The sequence below is a fragment of the Trematomus bernacchii genome, unplaced genomic scaffold (genome assembly GCF_902827165.1).
Source record: "Trematomus bernacchii unplaced genomic scaffold, fTreBer1.1, whole genome shotgun sequence".
Lineage (NCBI taxonomy): Eukaryota > Metazoa > Chordata > Actinopteri > Perciformes > Nototheniidae > Trematomus > Trematomus bernacchii.
Genome location: NW_022987513.1, coordinates 4,387,665 through 4,408,273, shown reverse-complemented (window position 1 = coordinate 4,408,273; position 20,609 = coordinate 4,387,665). Strand labels below are relative to the sequence as shown.

At 40.6% G+C, this 20,609-nt stretch overlaps 1 protein-coding gene across 1 annotated transcript in view; it reads right to left on the bottom strand.

The window, feature by feature from the left end:
- The window catches only part of nlgn2b (neuroligin 2b), a 79,593-nt gene that overhangs the window by 13,818 nt on the left and 45,166 nt on the right, over nt 1–20,609 (bottom strand). Inside the window, 2 exon segments of the mRNA XM_034115151.1 lie at nt 12,659–12,808; nt 17,983–18,036. Coding sequence (XP_033971042.1) covers nt 12,659–12,808; nt 17,983–18,036 — 204 coding nt within the window.

Here is a 20,609-nt window from a genome sequence, read left to right as displayed (position 1 = left end):
GAGTCACGAAATGAATCAAGCAAAAGCAGAGGCGCCATTACCAAAACAAAAAAAAGAGGAAATAAAACCATTAGCAGATGGTGAATATCTCCTGCACACTCCACTAAAGAAGCTGTTTTGACAAATGGAATCAAGTGAAATTGATTATTCAGTACTGTGCGGTAACCTTGGGTGTTGAATGCAGTCGTAGATGAATATCTGTACTGTATGCAGTATTACTAGTTTTCAAAGAATTTAAGAAGCTTTTCTGTAAATAACGGATTCTAGTCACACACAAAATGTGCAGCGTTATGTCACATCCTCATAAGAGTCTATGTGAACAAGCATGTACTTTGAGTGGTAAATATTTTATATAACTGCTAAAAAAAAAAGGGCTAGTTTTAATGAAAACACTTTTCTGTCTATGACCTGAAGTCAAAACCATTTCTAGCACCCCCTGGAGGTTTGTTTTTTTACCTTGTGTTTTTTCACATCATAAATGATGTATAATCACGTCCATTCTTTATTTCAAAGGTTGGTGCTGTGCAGTGGCGTTTTTATATGTACAAAAGTGGTGGGGCACATGTAATTGTATCATTTAAATATTGGATTGTTCTCTCTTAGTAAGATCCCATTTTCAATTAAATTGTGGTCTTACCTTGACTTGAAGATGAAGTCCATTTGCCTATCCTTCTGGACAAAAATCTCTATTACTTTTTTGTATAAGTCCTCCTTATCTTCTTGTAGTTTCAAAAGTCGAATCATAAATCTAATCGATAGATTTATGATTAGAGAATTATAAAAGTAGGGTAGACATGTGGATATTATCCGGCTGAACAAAACGTGCATTTATCTAACAGGTACGTTTTCCACAGATCTTATTTCAAGCTATTTTCTAAAATCCTATGGAGAAATGTCATTGCTTTTTTGTCGAGGGAAGCCATGCGCAGCTTACTTCCGAGTTTTAGGACGCGTCACTGCACCTCTCTCGTCTCCTCTTCACACACTACACTTTTCGCGGCACACGTACTTACAGCCAATCAGCTCTGAATTATGTGAGATGACGTTTGGTGGGTATGTCAGCACAGTGGTGATTATTTTTTTGCCGCACACATTGAATAAAAAAAGACTCTGAGCATGCGCAGTGTAGTTTTTACAGCACCCATTCACTTAGACAGTGAGAGAGAGGGGCTTGATCGGGGCTGGACCCACGTCGCTCAAAACGGCTCAATAGGCACACACTGTAGACACTAATTAGAAAAACACAGACTAAAACAGCAATGATTCAGATGATTAAACATGATCGTACAATATATTTTAAGATGTATTTTCTTTGCATTTTTTTGTAATTATTATTTTAATACTTTCTGCTGACACTAGGTGGGGCTGTGCCTGACCTCTCGCCACTGGTGCTGTGCCTGACCTCTTATTTCACATAAATATGTTTAGGGGAGATTATGTACAACATAGATATCACCATGCGACTCCCCCAGTGTATTTCTTATATTGAGACAATTATTAAAACAATTCGTTTTGTGAATAAAAAAAAAAAAAAATACATTATCTTATTAAATATGTAGCATATATTCAGAAATCTGAACATTGGATAGTTCAAAAGTTTTGTTTAATTTTGTTGACATATTAGAGTCAAAGTTTTACGCTGAGGGAATTGTTGATAACTTTTTGTAAATTCCTTATTTTTGTTATATTTATATAACAAAGTTATATAAATCAGGCTATGAATGATTTTGGATGGGTTGGATTGTATGTAAGTGTTATTGAGGTGGGATATCTGACTCTTTTATCGGAAAAAAACTTCCTTTATATTGGAAAATTCAATACTCTCTGCAAGACACTACAGTTGAATAGAGTGAACAACTTCAACTGTTAGATATCTCAAACTTTTCCAGTGTATTACTATCATAAAGACAATTATATTTTCTTTTATTTCCGAAATGTTATGCAAATGAGGCGTTATTTAATGCTAACTCTTGGTATATTATGTAGAAAATAAACAAACACAAATAGACAAAGTCAGTAAAAAAGTATTTTGAATGTTTGCCTCCCACATGTCTGAAAGTAGACTCTCAAAATGGAAAATGGTTAAAGTCAGCATTAACCCATTCACACACACATTCTTACACTGAGGCACCTTCCATACAAGGTGCCACCTACTCATTAGGGATTAACATTCACACGCACCCACACAAAGACACTTTGAAATGCCGATCGAACCACCGACCTTCCTAATGGTGTATGATCGCTACCTCCCAAGCCCCAGCCGCCAGCGCAAAAAACCCACCCTTTTTTCAGATAGTGTCTCGCTTTAAACCTCCTTGTTGGTGCCAGAAGCTCCATCTGAAGAACTGCTGGCAGGTCAATTTCAATTATGCATCACTCTGTATGTCAAGTATACCCAGAAATGTAATTATATTGTAATTGGGCTTCCTCCTGCTGAACTAATGTCATTTTAGCACGCCGCCCATAGGCTTCCAATGTCATTGTGTTTATTACCTTACTTATCTCACTCAATTCTTACTCTCTAAGGACCATTCACATGGTGCCAAGCTGTGCAGTGAAACCAGGCTGTCCTGCTAATTTAAAAAGCAATGCTTCAGAAGTCATACTGACACAGAGATGTTTCCAAGCTCTGTACAGAAAGTTCCATTTCAAATTCATAGCCCTTAAAAGAGACAGGTCATCTAATCTCAAAGCTAATTAACCGTGTGAGTGAGAGAGATGAACATTCTAATGTTAATGTACATTTATTACGGTGTATTAATTGCATCAATACATTCATTTTAATGTTGAAATCATACAAGCAGCTCTGATTCACTGGCTACACTAGATGTGATTGGTGACTAGGGATGGGGGGGGGGGGGGGGGGTACCGAGCCCCAGTATTAAACGGGCCCCGGGGCTGAATTATTAAAGACCGTGGTACCGTTAAGCTCCGACGTTATCGGTCTTTTTATCGGTACTGGAGACATCTAAAAATATATCTCATATGTATTATACTACACAAACATTATATTGCAGTTTTAGTGTCGCCAACTCCGTTTCTAATATGCAAAAAGACTGCAAAATGCATCTATGATTATTTTTAGTAATTTCGATCTTTCCAATCCAGACGAGAGATCTCTCTCTCTCCCCCGTCTTTGTGCGAGGGGGCGGGGCAGTTTACACACACGCCGCCGCTGCTGCTAACACACACACACACACACACACACACACACACACACACACACACACACACACACACACACACACACACACACACACACACACACACACACACACACACACACACACACACACACACACACACACACACACTTCACATTTTGATATGACACCAAGTTTTCACATTAGGAGTGTAAATCTGGAGGGTTCCCGTGATTAGATTAAAACAGATTCTTGTTTCAGTACACAGGCGTGCTGTTTTCACTTTCTCTCTGCTACTGAAGGTTGTGTGTTAAATTATGAAATGAAACCAGAATAAAGTGTGTTTAAGAATATAAAGTTAACTATAACTAGTTATATAATAACTAATTACCTTAACACACAAAGACAAAAGGCAATTCCCCATTCCAAGCTCACATGAACAAAACACATTTTCCATGATAAACAAAAGAAGCAAAACCTAGCAAATTCTTGTGCATATTTAGTATTAAAACAAGATATAGGCATTTTAAAGTGATTATTTCCTCTTTAATGTTTTCAAACTTCAGATAGACGGAAAGATTTTGCATTCACGTGCACACACTTACCAACACGCTCCAAGGTGTGGTTAAACTTTACCCGTCTCGATGTGGACAATGCTCGTTGCCAAAAGTGCAATAAGAGTTTAGCATGTAAGGGCAGTAACACGAGCAATTTGTCTAAACATCTTGCAAAAGTGCACCACATTCAGACGGAGACATGCACCGGGTTCGACTGTCTTTCTAGTAGCTCTGTAGCCCCATCCACGAGTAACGTTTCCACGTCAGGTATGTTATGTATGCTAGCAGCAACACACAGAGTTAACTCAATGATACAAACATGGGTTAATGATTAGAGGTAACTGAGTTATTTATTTTGTTAAAGTTTCAGCTATTCTGTTTACAGTTCTGTCATCAGATTATTTAATACCATTTGTTAAAACATTGTTGTTTCTTTTGATGTGAAATATTATGTATTTCATTTAAATAAAAAGCAATGTTAATTTTGTTCACAATTTGTTTAGTTAGTTTACCTTATTCTTTTCTCCAAAAGAACCGATAAGAGTACCGTTAAAGGACCGGATCGATAAAAGTAGTAGTACCGTTAAAACCTTAACGATACCCATCCCTATTAGTGAGTCATGTTAGAGATGTTCCAGCACAGAGCCGGCATTAATGGCTAGTATTTGAGTTAATTATCTGGTTATTGGTTGTATTTGTTAAAAGATTGGGCTCATTGACACTATTCCGCAGAATTAGCTCTCTCTTTGTAAAGTGCTTATGGATGTACAAACAGCTATTAGAGGCTTATTTTGATACTGAAAAAAACTTAAAACCACCGTTTTTCTCAGGCAGGTGGTGGAGCTTTAAGAAGTATTTTTTAATAATTCCTAGTTGATATTTTATGAACTCAAGAGACCTTGACCTTTTGAGTTTGACTGTGACATGTTATGTGGTGTGAGAGATGTCGAACATGGAGTACGACTCGCTGCGTTCATTATTTCCTTGTATTTGATTGGTCCAGCTGTGCAGCTGGCTGCCAGCCTGGGAGGCAGATTGGTGTCAGTATCACTCAGAATACCTATACGTCATTAGTGCTCAATGTGAACTTTGCCTATATAATGAAGGAAACTGTTCTTGGCTACAACCTGAAGCCTTCGACACGCAACATTTCAACATCACATTCATCACACTCGTAATAATCACCATAAAGTTTAGCAAAGTAAAAACTTTGTTCAATATCCAACATGTTGGTTTGCATGTGAAGCTAGTCGCAATTAGAATGACTGTATTTTGTATTCTTTTATGCAGTTATATTCAGGTATATTTGACATTTGTGTAGCGTCTTTCCATGTTTGTTTTGTATTGTTTCTTCTATACAGCCATTATTTGATTGCAGATATATTGTATGTGTTTTAATTGTATTATGTATATTGTTATTTTTTTATGCAGCTTTTATTCTAATGCATAATATATAGTTCTATGTATATTTTGTAATGTATTGAATTTTCATATTTATATAACTTATTTTAATTCAGATACTTCTATTTTGGGGCTTTTTCTGTAATTGCTCCTATACAGATTTCATAATCATCATATTTTATTTTTACATTTCAAACATTTTTATTTTATTTGAATGTTTTACTTTCTCCTACCATGGTTATCTTGTTCTTTTTACGCTACAACCTGCCAATAAACCAGACACTGATTCCGATCAGTGTAGCACTGAGGGTGGGCTGGGAAAGAGGAGTTCATATTTGCCTGCAGAGTGGGAAGACTGTGGTTCTGTTTGTGGAGTGGGAGGTGTGTTTCACTGTATTTAGAGCTGTGAGATTGCAGCAGGCTGCAATTAATTGAAAGCAAAACCTGTGCTGGCTAAAAATACTCTTTATGTCATATTTTAAGGGAGGTTTTTGAGAACAAGGGGCAACAAACATCAAACTGATTCCCAAGGCTCACTGGGCAAAGTAGTGTTTTGGCATATGCTTTGACTTGTGCTATAATAGGTCCATGCACACAGGTCCATCGAAATATATAATTATAAAAATGATATTGAGTAAGAAACTGATACAAGTGTGTAACAAACTGGGAACGTTAGGATGTTAATTTTGGATATATCACTTTTAAATGTATTGGTCTGTACTTTTAAAACCAACTCAACAGTATTACAAGCCGGATGGAATAATAAAGTAGTAGAAGTATTGAGTATGTCCAATTAACACAATGATGGTAGTTCACTTTAAAGGATGGAGCATAATCACTCTGGTTAGATTTATCAAGGTTTTCCCCCAAAGTAAAGCTAATATTGAAGATAACAGATAAGACAATGTGGACTCTTAAACCTCCGAGCTGCTCTCATCAATATTTGAATAACAATGGATGATATGTGTCATGTGAAAAAGGTCCCTTGTAGTGATTAGTACTGTACAAAACCTTTTTTTACATTTAAAGCTTTTACTGGTGTTTTCAAATGCTGCTTTGAATGTCTGTCATCGTATTTAATATCAGGATAACCCTAACCTTGCAGCACCCTTAGGACATAATCTCAAAGATAATATTGGACAAGCCTCTACAAAGCTAAACACTCTATTAGACACTGCTTACTCTACCCTATACTGGCTTAAATCCTATTGTTTTAGCTAAGCTTTCAAATTGCCTTCACTGTAACTGGGTGGGGAGGTTGTGGCCTTAAGTACTTTTCTACTTAAGTGTACATTTTCTGTCCTTACTCTACATTCACTAAGCCTTTTCAGATGCCCACGTGTATGAAATGTGCTATACAAATGACGCTGTCTTGGGTTCAGTCTAACCGCTGTGGACGACCTTGTTTAACAAAAAGGTCTGCTAAATTCCCTGTAACCTCCCTTCCCAGCTCGGGAAGGCAGACTTACAAAGTTGGTGGACAAATGGAGCATTTAGCAGCTAAAGAGACATATTGTTGCTTTATTGGGTGGAGACCAAAACAGAGCTTAAAGACAGACAAACCTATACATCACACGACAGTAGAGGGAAAACACAAAAAACACAATAAGGCCCCTTTAATGCAATGCAGAGCTATTTAGTTATCAAGTATATACCTTGGATTATATTTGATTAACTTCATAGTACTTTAAGTGTTTACTATGCTGCTTCCTTATGTAGAAAATGCAAGTACTGTATCAGGAATGAGTAACTGTTGATACATTTCTTAGATCAGGATCGTAGAAAGAAAATCCCAAAATGACATGATTTGCTAAATATTTGCTAACCTGTCATTGCATTCTGAAATAGAGTAATTTAAGCTGATAATAATGAGACTTATCCTAGCTACAATCACTGCTGCCATGATCACTGGCTAAATGCTCATCCAATTGAAAGTCAATGTAGTCAATAGGCAGATGTTTGCTCAGACGTTCACCATGTAATCGTTTTCGGCTGATTATATGTCATTGTTGTGTTGATAGTGTTGTTGTAGTGATTGTTGCACCTCCCCCAGGTAATCGACAAATCCAATCAATAGACTATAAGAAATTCAGACCACCAGTATTGATCAATTTGGATGTTAACATGGACGACTCATTTCCAGTTATTTGTCTTGAGCTTCTCTAAGACCTCTTTCGATCTCTAAGTAACACATGACTAAGATATGTGGAGTCTCAAAGTATCTAGCACAATTTAACATTTAAAATGTGGCAGGATAATTACCAATGTTAACTTAATAACTCAATTCAATCAGTTTAAAATCCATGGTTGTTAAATGCGGTGGGTTTTACTACTAAATGGCCTGCTTTTACTTAAAAAATAAATAGGTGGAAATGCAGAGAAAACGTTTCCAGGAGAAGCGTTTCATCTCTCTTCCTGAGGTGAAAAATGTTCTCACTCTCAGAGCCCTCGATGGTGGGCCTTTCCCCAGAGTTCATTAATTAGTTAATTAGTTAATTAGTCCGAACAGATGGCCGTGCAACACAAATCAAAAGGCTCTCTGGGCCGGGAGCAGGAGGAAGGTAGGAGAAGGTGAGCCGAGGAGCAAATCTGGAAACTCAACTGTCGCCAAACCTCTGAACCAGGCAGTGTGCAGCAGACATTTTGCCCTCGTTCACCCATTTCGCTCCACAACCACGGCGCCTATGATAAATTAATAAGATAAGTATTATGACATTTGCTTCAAGATGACATGTGTACGTGTCATAGTGGAGTGGAAGCATAAGGAGTTTAAGCGGTGTGGAAGGGAGCTGTGGTCACACTGCAGGAGCGTTTATTTAAATGAATACTTTGCATCACTGCAGATACGAAAAAACATTTTCTGACGGTTTATTTTTAGACCGTTCCCATATTCCCCCCCTACCCTCCTTCTGTTTCCTCTCCCCTCAGTGTCTCTCTATGATTCTCCCTCGCTCATCTTTCTCTATTCCCTGCTCTCTCTTCTTCCCTTATACGCGACTCCGGATCGCTCTCTTAAAGGCGCAGGCATTGTATGAAATGAGGTTGGCATATGTAAGCTCCTGTGTGTGTAAGTACAGGATAATACTAAAGATTAGAACGTAAAGCTATTCAAAAAAAGGCATGCCTGTGTTTCTCACTTTGACTCAAATTCACAGTGTCAGAGAGGAGCGCCATTAAATATTCAGATGGATGCTGCATTATTCATATGTATATTTTACGTACGGCACGCAACCGAGTGGCGCACGCTCACATTCTGTCACGTGCACAGCAGGCATTTGTGTGCACATGCATCCTTATGCTACACAAACATACTAACACACACACACACACACACACACACACACACACACACACACACACACACACACACACACACACACACACACACACACACACACACACACACACACACACACACACACACACACTAGGATAATCGCCTTAGTACAGTAACCCATTTAAAGCATATCTGAGAGTGAGAGAGAGAAGGAGCACACATTCGCCCACATACCAAAAATGTTCAACAACGTTAAAGGAATCGAGGACACTGCGTCATCCCTCATGAGCAGGGTAGCTCTCCGCCTTTATGTGCATGTATATCTTTTCAATGATCATGTGTGGAAGTCAAAATCCATAGTGTAGAATGCATGAGGGCAATTCAAACACTTCTCTAACATGAATTAAAGGAACAATGACAACTTAAATCAAGCAGGATGAGGAGTCTGTAGAGAAAGGAAACACCAAAGACCACTTTCACTTTTTGTTTTGTGGGTGTTAGTCAGCAGGATTGCATCAAAATGACAGGACTGATTTGCCTGAAACTTGGTGGAATCATGGGCCAAGTAAGAACCCCTGACATTTTTGCTGTGGGTGTGTTAACAAGGACGATATATTAAAAACTCTATTGCGTTCATATTATAATATAAAGTAGGGCATTTGTTCTGCATTCATGTGGTGTCGAGATATATATTCATAAATGAGTTACCAACTGGGAGATTTCTCATGAAAGCCCCCCAAAAATCTGAGCAACTCTGGAAGTTGCCAAGGATTTTGCTTCACGGATCAGTTTTCTTTGCTCTATGCAGGAACACAAATACTGGATATACTGTGCAATAAAGATGCCTACATCACATCGTATGTAACTGACGAAGACCATATTCTTTTTGGTCCTTACTGGGACACATGTTGTTAGCATGTCGGCATAGAATCACCCAAGTAACATTAACAAGTTCAATGTAAAAGTATTAAACTAATTAATTAAGTACACACTCTTGTAAATAGACAAAAACAGATATAGGTGCTGATATGATAATTGCTCATTATGGTCCTCATTAGAAGTCCAGGTAAAATAAAGTAGTATAGTATAACAAGAATAAAATAATAAAGGATATAAGATATAATATCCACTAAAGTCAGAAGAATAACTTTTCAACTCCGTCGGAGGAACACATGAATGCACCGTTGGCCTTGGGGAACGTCTGTGTAATTCTAGTTTAATACTGCATTCAACAAACCTGACTTCAATTTGTGAACAGAATCTCACGCCCAATTTGTTACAGGTCACGATTTGTCAGCTGTGAAAAAGAGCTCATAACAAGCTGAAATGGAGCACGATAAAGCCGAAGGTCCAGGTCCTCATCCCACTAACCCTCACTTCGTCCTTGTCCCCTCTCCATTGGCACGCTCAATAACGCTCTGGATTGTGTTACCCCTCTGTTAATAATCTGCAACTCTTGGACGGCATCCTAAATGACTCCCATTTCTCTGTTTATCATTATTCTGATATGTTGAAACAGGCGTGATGCAATAAACAAGATCTGATTACCCAACCTGGCACCCGCAATTGCGGCGTTAGATAGTCTGTGTGCAAACACCTCTGAAAGATGACGGCAAATGTAAATACTTGACTCCACTGATATCCAGCAGCACAAGGGCTACCCAGCCCTTGTGCTGCTGCACACACACAGACTCATACACACATACACACTTCTCTACACATTGTGACAGGCCTTGCAAGCTCTGCAAAGCTCTAACAGAATGGACAAATAGAATACATCCTAATCCAAAAATACACTGAAAGCAACAAACACTCATTTCAGTTGTGTTGTGAATGACTGAATGTACACCAAAGGCAGTAAGGGGTCGGTGGTGTCTCTGAAGTATTGTGAGTCAGATCCTTTTTTTTTAATAGAGTGAATATTCATATAATTAAAAAAATATATAATATTTATTTCCTGCTATAGAGAAATGTCTGTCAGTGAACAGATCAAGAGGCTGTTTGCACAGATTGAGTTGAGCGCATTGTATTTTTCTATAAATACAGATGTTTCCAATTCTTACACTTAAAATATTTTACTCTAAATTGGACCATAAAAGAAAGCTGTGTCAAGACAGTGGCACAGTCAGTAGGGGCTTGGACTGTGAGCTGTAGGGTCGCCGGTTCAAGTCCCCGAACAGACCTAAATATGGATAGGTCCCAGTTCACCTCCTGGGCCCTGCCGTGGTGCCCTTGAGCAAGGCACCGGACAACCCCCTTCTCCCCCCCACTCCCATTGCTCCCCGGGCGCTGTACAATAGCTGCCCACTGCTCCTAGACTCCTGGTACTAGGATGGGTTAAAAGCAGAGGCCAAATGTCACTGTGTGTGCTGTGTGCTCTGCATGTGTGACCAGTACAGAGGGTTTCATCCCTCCGATTCTATGAACTGAGAGATTGACATAATTAATCCATTAGGAACATGTTTTCTAAGGTTATCATTCAAGTGAGAAGTAGGGATCTTTTTCATAGACTTCTATACTAAAGAACTTATTTTTGCCAACAAGTGGAGTGGCCCCCTGCTGGCTATTACAGAGAATAAAGGTTTAGTTACAACACATTTTAACCCGAAATTAAATGGTGTTTTGTTTTTTAAGAATTCACTAACATCGCAAGACATTCCGACACCAGAGAAAAATTGTGCGGGTAGATTAGTAAGCCTGGTGTTTACCCTTCGGGCTCATCAAGATCCCTCCGCTTCGCATCGGGTTACCTGATCAGCCTAAAGAAAAACATGTTTTCCAAAAGAACTACGCATCTCTTGAATGACAATATGCCTGCACTGCACCTCCATGGTGCGCAATACATTATTGCGCAATTGATGCCTGTGAGCGTGCTGCGCGAGCCGAGATGATGTGTGTCTGCGTAGTTGGACCTTTTCATATTTAAGTTTGTAGCAAGTAGAGGGCTGCTTCTGTGTGTGTGTGTGGGTTTGAGTGTGTGTGTGCGTGCGTGCGTGTGCGTGCGTGCACACGTTAGTTTTAAAGACCCCCATAGAGCTCAGTTTATAACTCGAACCCTGACCAAGCCGTGTAATAAAAGTTGTTAGTAGCCTTAATGGCCTACACAGTTGTTATGCTATACCACATTGCCCTTCACTGGATGTATAATGAGCTGCACTAAACTACATTTTAGCCTTTAAAATACCTAGCCATTCTTTTGCGGTTATTTTGGTAAAATAACTCAAAAGCAATATAAAAGTAGTGTAACTCATTACATTTCAGAGACAGTAATATTGTAATGTAACTTATTACTTAAAAAATGCATTGTGGTGTTAGCTTAAGACAATAAAAGCATGCAAAAGGATTGGTTGGAATTTTGATGTTGATGTTATTTTTCATTGCACCAGTATTTTTAAAACCAGGAGTGTAGTGCTATTTGTTTAAGTGCTCCAACAACGCACATGTGAGCACGTTCAGGGCTGTGGCTCGTTTAGAAGGTTATGTAACCACTGTCAATTAACACTCTCCAGACAAAATCGGCACAGCAGGAGAGTCAGTAAATCAGTCTGAATTGATCAATGAATGATTCAGGGTAATTCTCACAGTATTTGCTGCCCACAGCGGATTTATAGTACCAGAAGTTGTTTTACCAAATGAAATCCCGGAGCATCTACGTAAAGGCAGCAGGACTGATATGTTGATAAAACCGCAGCCTCTGAGAAGTGGCGCTGCAGAGCTGATACTGTGTGCTATTAACACACATCCATTAAAAAGGCATCCATTTAGGGCGCATAAATCCCCTTTCCAACTTAGTTTTTTATCAAAAGCAAACAGTAATATCTTTATTTTTATTTCTATGGTAATTATAGTAATTACCTGATGGAAAGATCTTCCGCCATTTGTCTCTGTGGAGATGTGTGCTAATGTTGTGAAGCTGAACATCTAGACATAAAGTAAAGCTTTCCATTTTCTGAGATATCAGTCTATCTCAGTTATCACGATTAACTATGATTCAACTTGACCACATTGGCTTTATTGGACAGCATAGTGATGATTGGATCTTCTAGGCTTTAACATTGTGAATTTCAACTGCATTATGCAAAATGCAAATATGCTGGATTCCAGTGCGCTCCAGAAACACTACGCCCATTTATAAAACATGCAACCTGATAGACATCAGCTCTCTGACTGACAGGGGAAGGTCAAGTTGAGATGACACATCGCAAACAAACTCTGCAAAAAAAACATCAGATGAATTTGTGGCTGATAAAGCCCGGCAGGATGCGGAACACCAAACTTACCGAGCACGCCCAGCCGATAGTTCATGGTGACCACGATGACATTTCCGTAGGCAGCCAGGACGCTGCCATCAAACAAGTTCCCTGAGCCCTCCATGTAGGAGCCTCCGTGGATGAAGAGCATCACAGGCTTCTTACGACGATCCCGAATATCTGCATGACAAAGACAAACAGCATTATTTTCATCTTCATTCATCCTCTGGGAAAAATTCTCAACCACATACTCAAAATGGTTAAAGGGCCTATCGAGTTAAATAAATACTTCACACTGAAAAGGATCTTATTGTCTCAAATATTAAACCTGTGTTACCTTGATTTATTGAACAAAAAAGGTGTTTTTCTCGCATGCCTCCATGAAAAAACTTAGAAATGTGTAGAAATTGAAATAAATAGGGGGTCGCATTTAAAGGGCCCATGTCATGCTTTTCCGGTTATTACCCGTCCCCTTGTGTGTTATGAAGGTTTTTATGCATGTAAACGGTGTGCAGAGTCACAAACCCTCAAAGTACACCCTGTAGCGAGTAAAACTCTAACACAGAAAAGACCTCCCCAAAACGCCTCGTTGGAGATACGTCATTGTCCATTTGATTCTTCCATTTTGTTCCGGGTACGGCATGATGTCATGCCGTACCCGGAACGAAATGGACCAATCCGCGGAGCCGTTACGTTACGTCCGCGGAGCCGTTACGTTAAGCCCCCGCTGATTGGTCCAAATTGACCAATCCACGGACTTCCTCACACACACATCTGTGTGCAGGGAGCATGCAGCTCAGCTGATTTCTCCTCCCTGGCTGCAGGCTGATAACAGACAGTTGGGATCGCGGCGAAATTCTCTCTGCAGACCCATTCTCACAGCGTTTATCTACCTTTTTCTTACTCAATATCAAGCCACACTTATTGTTTTTACTTCGGCTGTGAGTTTGTGTGTGCTCAGGATGAGTTTGGCTGTGTTTGGCTGTGTATCGCTAACAAGGAAACAACACCTCCACGGAGCTCAGTGCGATTCACAACGTCCCGACCAATCAGAGCACACTGTGCTCACAGGGAGGGTGGGGGCTGGAGCTATTGGAGCTCCAACGAGCCGTTAAAGGCAGAGAGTGAAATTCAGTGAATACACGTAGTTTACAGAGATGCTGTATGAGAAACCAATGTGAGTTTGGAAAATTGCACAATATAAATCTATTCTAGTAGACCTCAACAATGGAATTATGATCAGTGGAAATGGCCATGACATGGGCCCTTTAACTATGAGAACATCCTTTCACAAGCTCTCCATGTGCAGTATTCTCCAAGTCTCATTTATCAAGTCATAAGAGAACTACTTTTGTGCAAAGTATGTGCAAACACATGCATAAATTGCTAACACTTTTTAATATACCTCTGTATAAACAGTCCCATTTTTGCGCATTACTTGCGAGCCTGAAGTATATTATATAGTAAAGTTTTTGCAGAAATGCATTTGTTTGGAAGGGAATGAGTATAAGACTTGATAAATATACATGGATAATACTACACAAGTATGCGTGTTTTGTGTAAACAGATTTTCAGATATACTTTGGCTGTTGTTGAATGTGGCCCCATTAAGTTCAATTAATCACAATTTTCACTGTCTTTACATGTTTTGTTTACTGTGGAGACATGCGAGAAAAACACAGTTTTCTTCCAAAATTCAAACTTACACAGGGTTCGAGTAATTGGTATAAAAATGGTAATCTTTGGGGTGAAATATTTATTTTTAAGTGGCAACAGGTAGTCTACCCTCTTTAAACTGGTAGCTCTAGATTTTTAGAACTGCAGCAGTAAAAACAAACCCTCTACAGCCAGTGGTTTGCTTGGAGAAAAAGATGAACATACTAAGTATGAAGCCTTTTCCATTTCGTCCTGTGATGCGTCTCCCCCTATCCTGTGCCGTGATGGTACCTTCCCCAACTTTTCTTCCCCTGCATGTGTGGAGCAAATGGTTGCCACCGGTTCTGATGTCCTCTCTGTTATTGGTGCCCATCAGTGTGTTGCTATGGTTCACTCTGTCAGCCCCCCCACCCCCCCTCTCTTGGTACGGTCTGAGCGTGGATGAGGCTGCGAGAGCTGCCAGTGCAGCCCAGTTAGGCTGAGCGTCTGCACTGTGCAGGGCCTGTGGATAATTTGTATGAAAGCCAGACCAAGTGGAAACATAAATAACAGCCACAGCATCTGTTTACCCTGATGAGCTTCAGCACTCAGAGATGGGGAAGAGAGACAGAGAGAGATAAAAGGGGGTAAGATGTGAGGGAGCGAGGAGATGAAAATAGGGCAGTGTGAGAGAACTGACGGGGGGGAAGAGACATGGAGGGGAGGTTCACCGCGAAAAAACATGATAGCAAGGACGAAAAAAAGAAATGTTACAAAGCAAGTCATACATAGCGAGGTACGCTAATGAACACTCAAATTCACACAGGATTCACACCGTATTCATAGAGACACACACACACACACACACTCTTGCATAGGCAGCTGCGATGTCGAGTCGCTATGGAAACTGCTTCTCGCTAATAGAACTGCACCAGCCATTCCATTGCACCGACTCACTGAATGCCTGTTGCCGTGGTAACAAATTCTACTCACGTATTTGCACACCCGCCTGCATCACCACCTGAATCTCAGGTTACACATGCACTTGGGGTGCGTCACTCGCAATCGCACGCACACACACACACACACACATAAGGGGATGTGGAAAATGGCACATATGGCTTCACACATGCAGAGATCTTTTGTGGATCAAACGTGTGACACAGGCAGACTGGCTAAAAATAAAGATTTTCAGTCGTACACTCTGACGCGCTGCTCTTTTTCTGCTCTTCTCCGGTGTATTCTGGAGCTCGGCTGATTTCCCAGAGGATATGTAAACAAGTTCAATTATCCCGGCATTAACAGGACAGTATAGAGTAGTGACATATCAGCAGGTCTCGTAGTAACCCTCCCACCATAAATGAAATCCTGGGTGATAAGGAACTAAGGCTATGACATGTAGCAGCCATTTAAAAAGGTTCAATCTGTTATCTTTTATTTTACGTTTAAATGACAGAATGTTGGTGCTGTGTTTACACCATGACATTTTGTTCATGCAAATGTAATTGTCAAACATCAAACATGCACTGATTTGGCCTCGTGGAGAAACAGAGATGTAGTCTTTATGATCCTGAATATTTTCTCCTTGTCCGACGCCTACATTACCCATAAAGCAACTTGGTTTGTAAAAGTTGGGTTGGATATTCAGATGTGTGACGCTAGTAGCAGCTAATGTAGGCTCGAGCCTCAGCGGACTGCAGAGGTCTGGTTTGCTTAGTTCTTTTTAACTCCAAATGAGGGATGCAATAAACTCCTATCTTGATAATCGATTACTATGTTGATTATTATCTCGATTAATTGGAGTGTTACATAGCGATGTCATTATGTTACGAAAGTCAAAAAAGTCCAATGGAGCCTTTGCTGACCACAAAAACCTATATAACCGATACAGGAAAGGGAAACCCCCAAAAGCATAATAGGGCCTCTTCAAGTATAATGAAATGAAATACATCTAAGAGGTTGGATGCAGGTTGAAGCGAGGGACATGGTGCAGTGATTGGCGGGGGCTCAGCACAAACAGAGGGGTGATTAGGGGGTGCAGGGTCGCAGGGGGAAAGTGTCTCACTCAGACCAAATCCAAGGCCGACAGGGCCAACAAGGAGCTCACTGTCCTTCCCGCCTGCCACCAAAACACTAGCACATTATTCACTCCTCTCTTTCCTACCTAACCTGATAGTACCCTCCTCAAAATCCACCCTCCTCGCACTGCTATTCTCAAGGCGACGTCTTACCTCCGGATAGAAACTGCCTACTTTCTGCTCCTCCATTATTCTGCTCATTCTCGATGGACTGCATTGATTTGGGGTGTAAAAAGTTTCATCCTGACTCAGCACTTTATTGTGTTTTTGTGCATCCAAAACCCAGGCGCAAACAATGCAGTCTCTCGCAAATAACTTTAAAAAAAAAAGAAAGAAAACAAGCTGCTCATAATAGGATTTTTCCAACCATTTTGAGGAATCCGTGTCCAATCTATACCGTAGTAATTAAAGTAAGGCATTTGGATCCACCCGAGCCACCCTCATCCTGTCAGGATCCATCAGGTGTTGGCATAAATGTCAAGCTCTACCAGTCTCCTCCTCATCCACCCTCTCAATCTCTCTCTCCCTCCACATTTCTCTAACTTTCAAGTTTTGTAAATGTCATTTCATCATGCACTTGTCTTCATTATGACTATTTCCCCCCCTCCTCTCCCCCTCGTTGCCCTCCCCTTGTGCTCTCGCAGTGCTCAGCTTTTCCTTTTCTTTCATCTCTATTCTATCATTCTGCTCCTCTCCGAGGCAATCCTGCATGAATCCTTCCTTCTGTTTTCACCGTTAAGAAACCACACAATTGGATTAGCTACATCTGTCTCTTTTTAAACCATAGCAATTAGAGATGCAAGGGAGAGAGAATTCACTACCCAAATAGCACAGAGCCCTCAATAGAAAAAAAAGAAAAAAAAGAAAGAAGAAAAACCACACACATTGGCACAAATTAGAACACATGCACTCGGGCGTAGATTTGCACATGCACCGCGCTCGAGTAGGCACACGATGCACGAATGCAGTGCACCCTACAGTACGTGTGCATAATGTAATATATACAGTACGTCTGGGCACGTGTACAGAAACAGATGCACACTGTCTGCATAGATGTTGGTTGCGTCAGTAAAGGGTAGTGAGAGCATCCCCACTCGCCTGCTGCAGTGAACTTGAAAATGCACAGCAGTAGCAGAAATATGCAGGAATCCTACTTCTATAATAAATGAAAACTTGGAGGATGCCCAGAAACATGATGAAGGACAATAATTCAGCAGTGCATTTCATAAGGACTTGAGTGCATCAAAAGCGCAGGTGAAAAAAAGGGAGTGGATATTGATTTCCATTGATGCATCACGCAGGATAGTGAGAACATCAGCGTGTGGTTGATCAACCACATCGCAACCCAAGAAGGGAAAGTCAATTAGCTCCCTGTGCAAGTACCCCAAAACGCAGCGTTTGTGACAGGGGGGAATGAAGAACAACTACTTTGTATGGAGCTCTTAATGCGCTTCAGCTAAACGTGTGCCTGTGAGGAGGAATAGCAGATTTGTGCGCTAATAAAAGCAGTTAACATCGCACAATGTCATTTGCACACACAGTGATGAGTCTAAGATGATTATTAATACAGATGCTAACACAACAATCCCTACAGAGCTAGGAAAACGGAGCAAGAGGAAGAAAACAGAAACATTAAAATACCTTCATCCCTTGGTCTGTTCATCGTAGACTCGTCTTGTTTTTTAGTGAGCGGACCTAAGGTGTGGAAAAAAGAGGGGTGGGGGAGACAACATTACAAATTAAAAAATATTGCATTTTGCAGAAAAGCAAGAGAAGATTAGAAGGGAAATAGAGATGTAATACTGTGTTACTTTTCAGTGGCTTTTTGCATCTGCAGAGAAAAATGTTAACGCACCGTTTCTTTCAAAGATTATCCCAAACTCATCTGTTTTAACTGCTTAGGATCTAGTCACGCACTGCCTTGAAATGACCCCAGAGGCCACTTCTCCTCAACCCTGCTCCCTATCAGTCCTGACACTCTGCTGCTCTGTAAGGGGAAATCAATGAGCAGAAACAAGCCATCACTCTTTTTGGTCAGAAAAGGCGAAGGAATGCCAAGACTTTCTGTATCCTGCTCCGGCTCCGGACAGCGTTGCAATCCTGAGGCAGAAAGTCACCGCACGAGACTAGCATGTCAAAACACTAAAGACACACACACAGTGCTCATCCTGAATACATGTGACCACGTACACTCAGAGAAACGCTGGCACACAGCCTGAAATGTGAGTCTTTCCTTCCAAATTTGATATTTACAAAGGATCCCCCTCACCAAGGTCAAAGAGGAGCCCCACATTAAGCTTTAATGGTAAAGCCAGTTAAACGCTCCATAGGGCACAGCCAATAAAAAGCATTAATCACAGTGACCAACCAACGCCCTGGTGCGTCAACCTCTGTAAGTCTGAACTGATAAGCATCCCATTAGTTGGTTTTTCCTTGGTTTGTGTCGGTGAAGCTTTCCATCAGCCCACAATTACCGCTGCGTTTTCTGTCCTTCTTATTCACTGTCTACATCCACACGCCTTTGAGAAAGCCATTAAAACACACTCACGTTCACACACACACAACAAAGCATGTTAACAGTGTCCTTATCATCTGTTGCTGCCCTCATCTCCGTACCCACCCAGCAGCACATTCCCTGCTCCACGGGGGCGGCTGCAGTCTCTCATTCTAAAGGATACTCTACATAGGGTTGCCGAGGGGTTTATCACTCTGCTGGAGTGCTGCTGACATGTCTGTCTGTTCTACCCTTCTGTTGGGAGCCTACTATAGGGCCAGGAATAAGGAAAGGCATAAGACATAGAGTTAAAATATTGAGAATAAAGTCAATTGTAGTGGTCAAACTTTACATTTTAGTGTCAAGCATTAGAATAAATAAATTAGAAAAGGCCATTTTTTATATTTTTATTTTCTTGCCTTTCAACAATAAGTTAAAATGTCAAGAATAAGGTCAACTTTTAGTATCAGTGCCAGGCTAAAGAATATATAACTCAGATCAGAAAGATCTTGGAAAATGATGTCATAAAGCTGAAAAAGTAGAAAATAAATTTCAATGTGGAGAACAAAAATAAGTTACCATTTATGGTATACAATTATAAAAAGTGAGAATAAAATCAAAATGTTGAGAATAAACATCAAAAGTGAGAAGCAATCGAACTTCTAGAATTAGCGCATATATACCGAAAGTTTGGCTTTTTTTTTGTTATTTGGCAAATGTTTTCCTCTTATGCCCTGCCCTTATAGTTTCCCACAGAAGCCTCACAGTAAAGTGATGGCATCTAGCATTTGCAGTGCTGATCATCTGTTGACCAAAGAGGCAGAGCACACCACTCACTCGACCATTACAATGCTGCATTTTCACCCATCCCTTTATATGAATATGGTTTCCTGATATAATGTGTTTATCTTCAGTCTAAATGGAACTGGATCAATGCTGAATGGATTTGCTGCATCCTCTGCATTCCAGCATGCAGACGCCTGATCCGGAGAGCACTTCCCGCCGCGGAGGGCGATGGAACAGTAGTTGGTCCCGGGCTACGGAGGCAGACAGGTAGACAGACCGGTAATGGATAGACGAGCACACAAGTCGTACGTCTTGTCAGCACTTTCCCAATACTTAGCACCACTCTAAAACCACACATCGCCGCTTAATGGAGACTACTCTGATTTCATTTGTTCTGTAATGCCTAATAAATATCCGCTTAAACAGACACATGCACTTTGTAAGGGACCATCAGCCTAACACTCCACAAGCGCACACCCGAAACAGAAGTTTTTCAGATAAAAAAACTGTGATTAGGACTTTTTTCATTCTCAGATGATCCTTTTTAGTCTATAAAATAGTGGAAAGGCAGTTTCCAAAAGCCCAATGGGGGACTTTGGCTGTGAGATGGTGCGGCCATCTTCCAATAAGAAGGTTGTGTGTCGATCCCAGTCAACGTGTCAATGTATCCTTGGACAAGACCCTTAACACCAAGTTGTATTCCCAACTGTGTGTGAATGTTAGCTTCCTTAAGCAGGTGCATAGCAGCCCCGTAAAAACTGTATGAAGCGCCATTTAAAATGCAGTCCAAGGGGATGTCTTGTTTTGTCAGTCCAACAAGACTACGAGTCTACAGCCTGGCTAGGCTGCATGTAGGGGTGCATTTAGACTTAGAGTTTTGCCTCAATCCAAAGTATTGAACAAATGACAGTGTTTCCTGAAAGTGTGTACCAAATATCATGGCAATCCATTTAATAGCTGTTGAGATATTTCAGTCTCGATCAAAGTG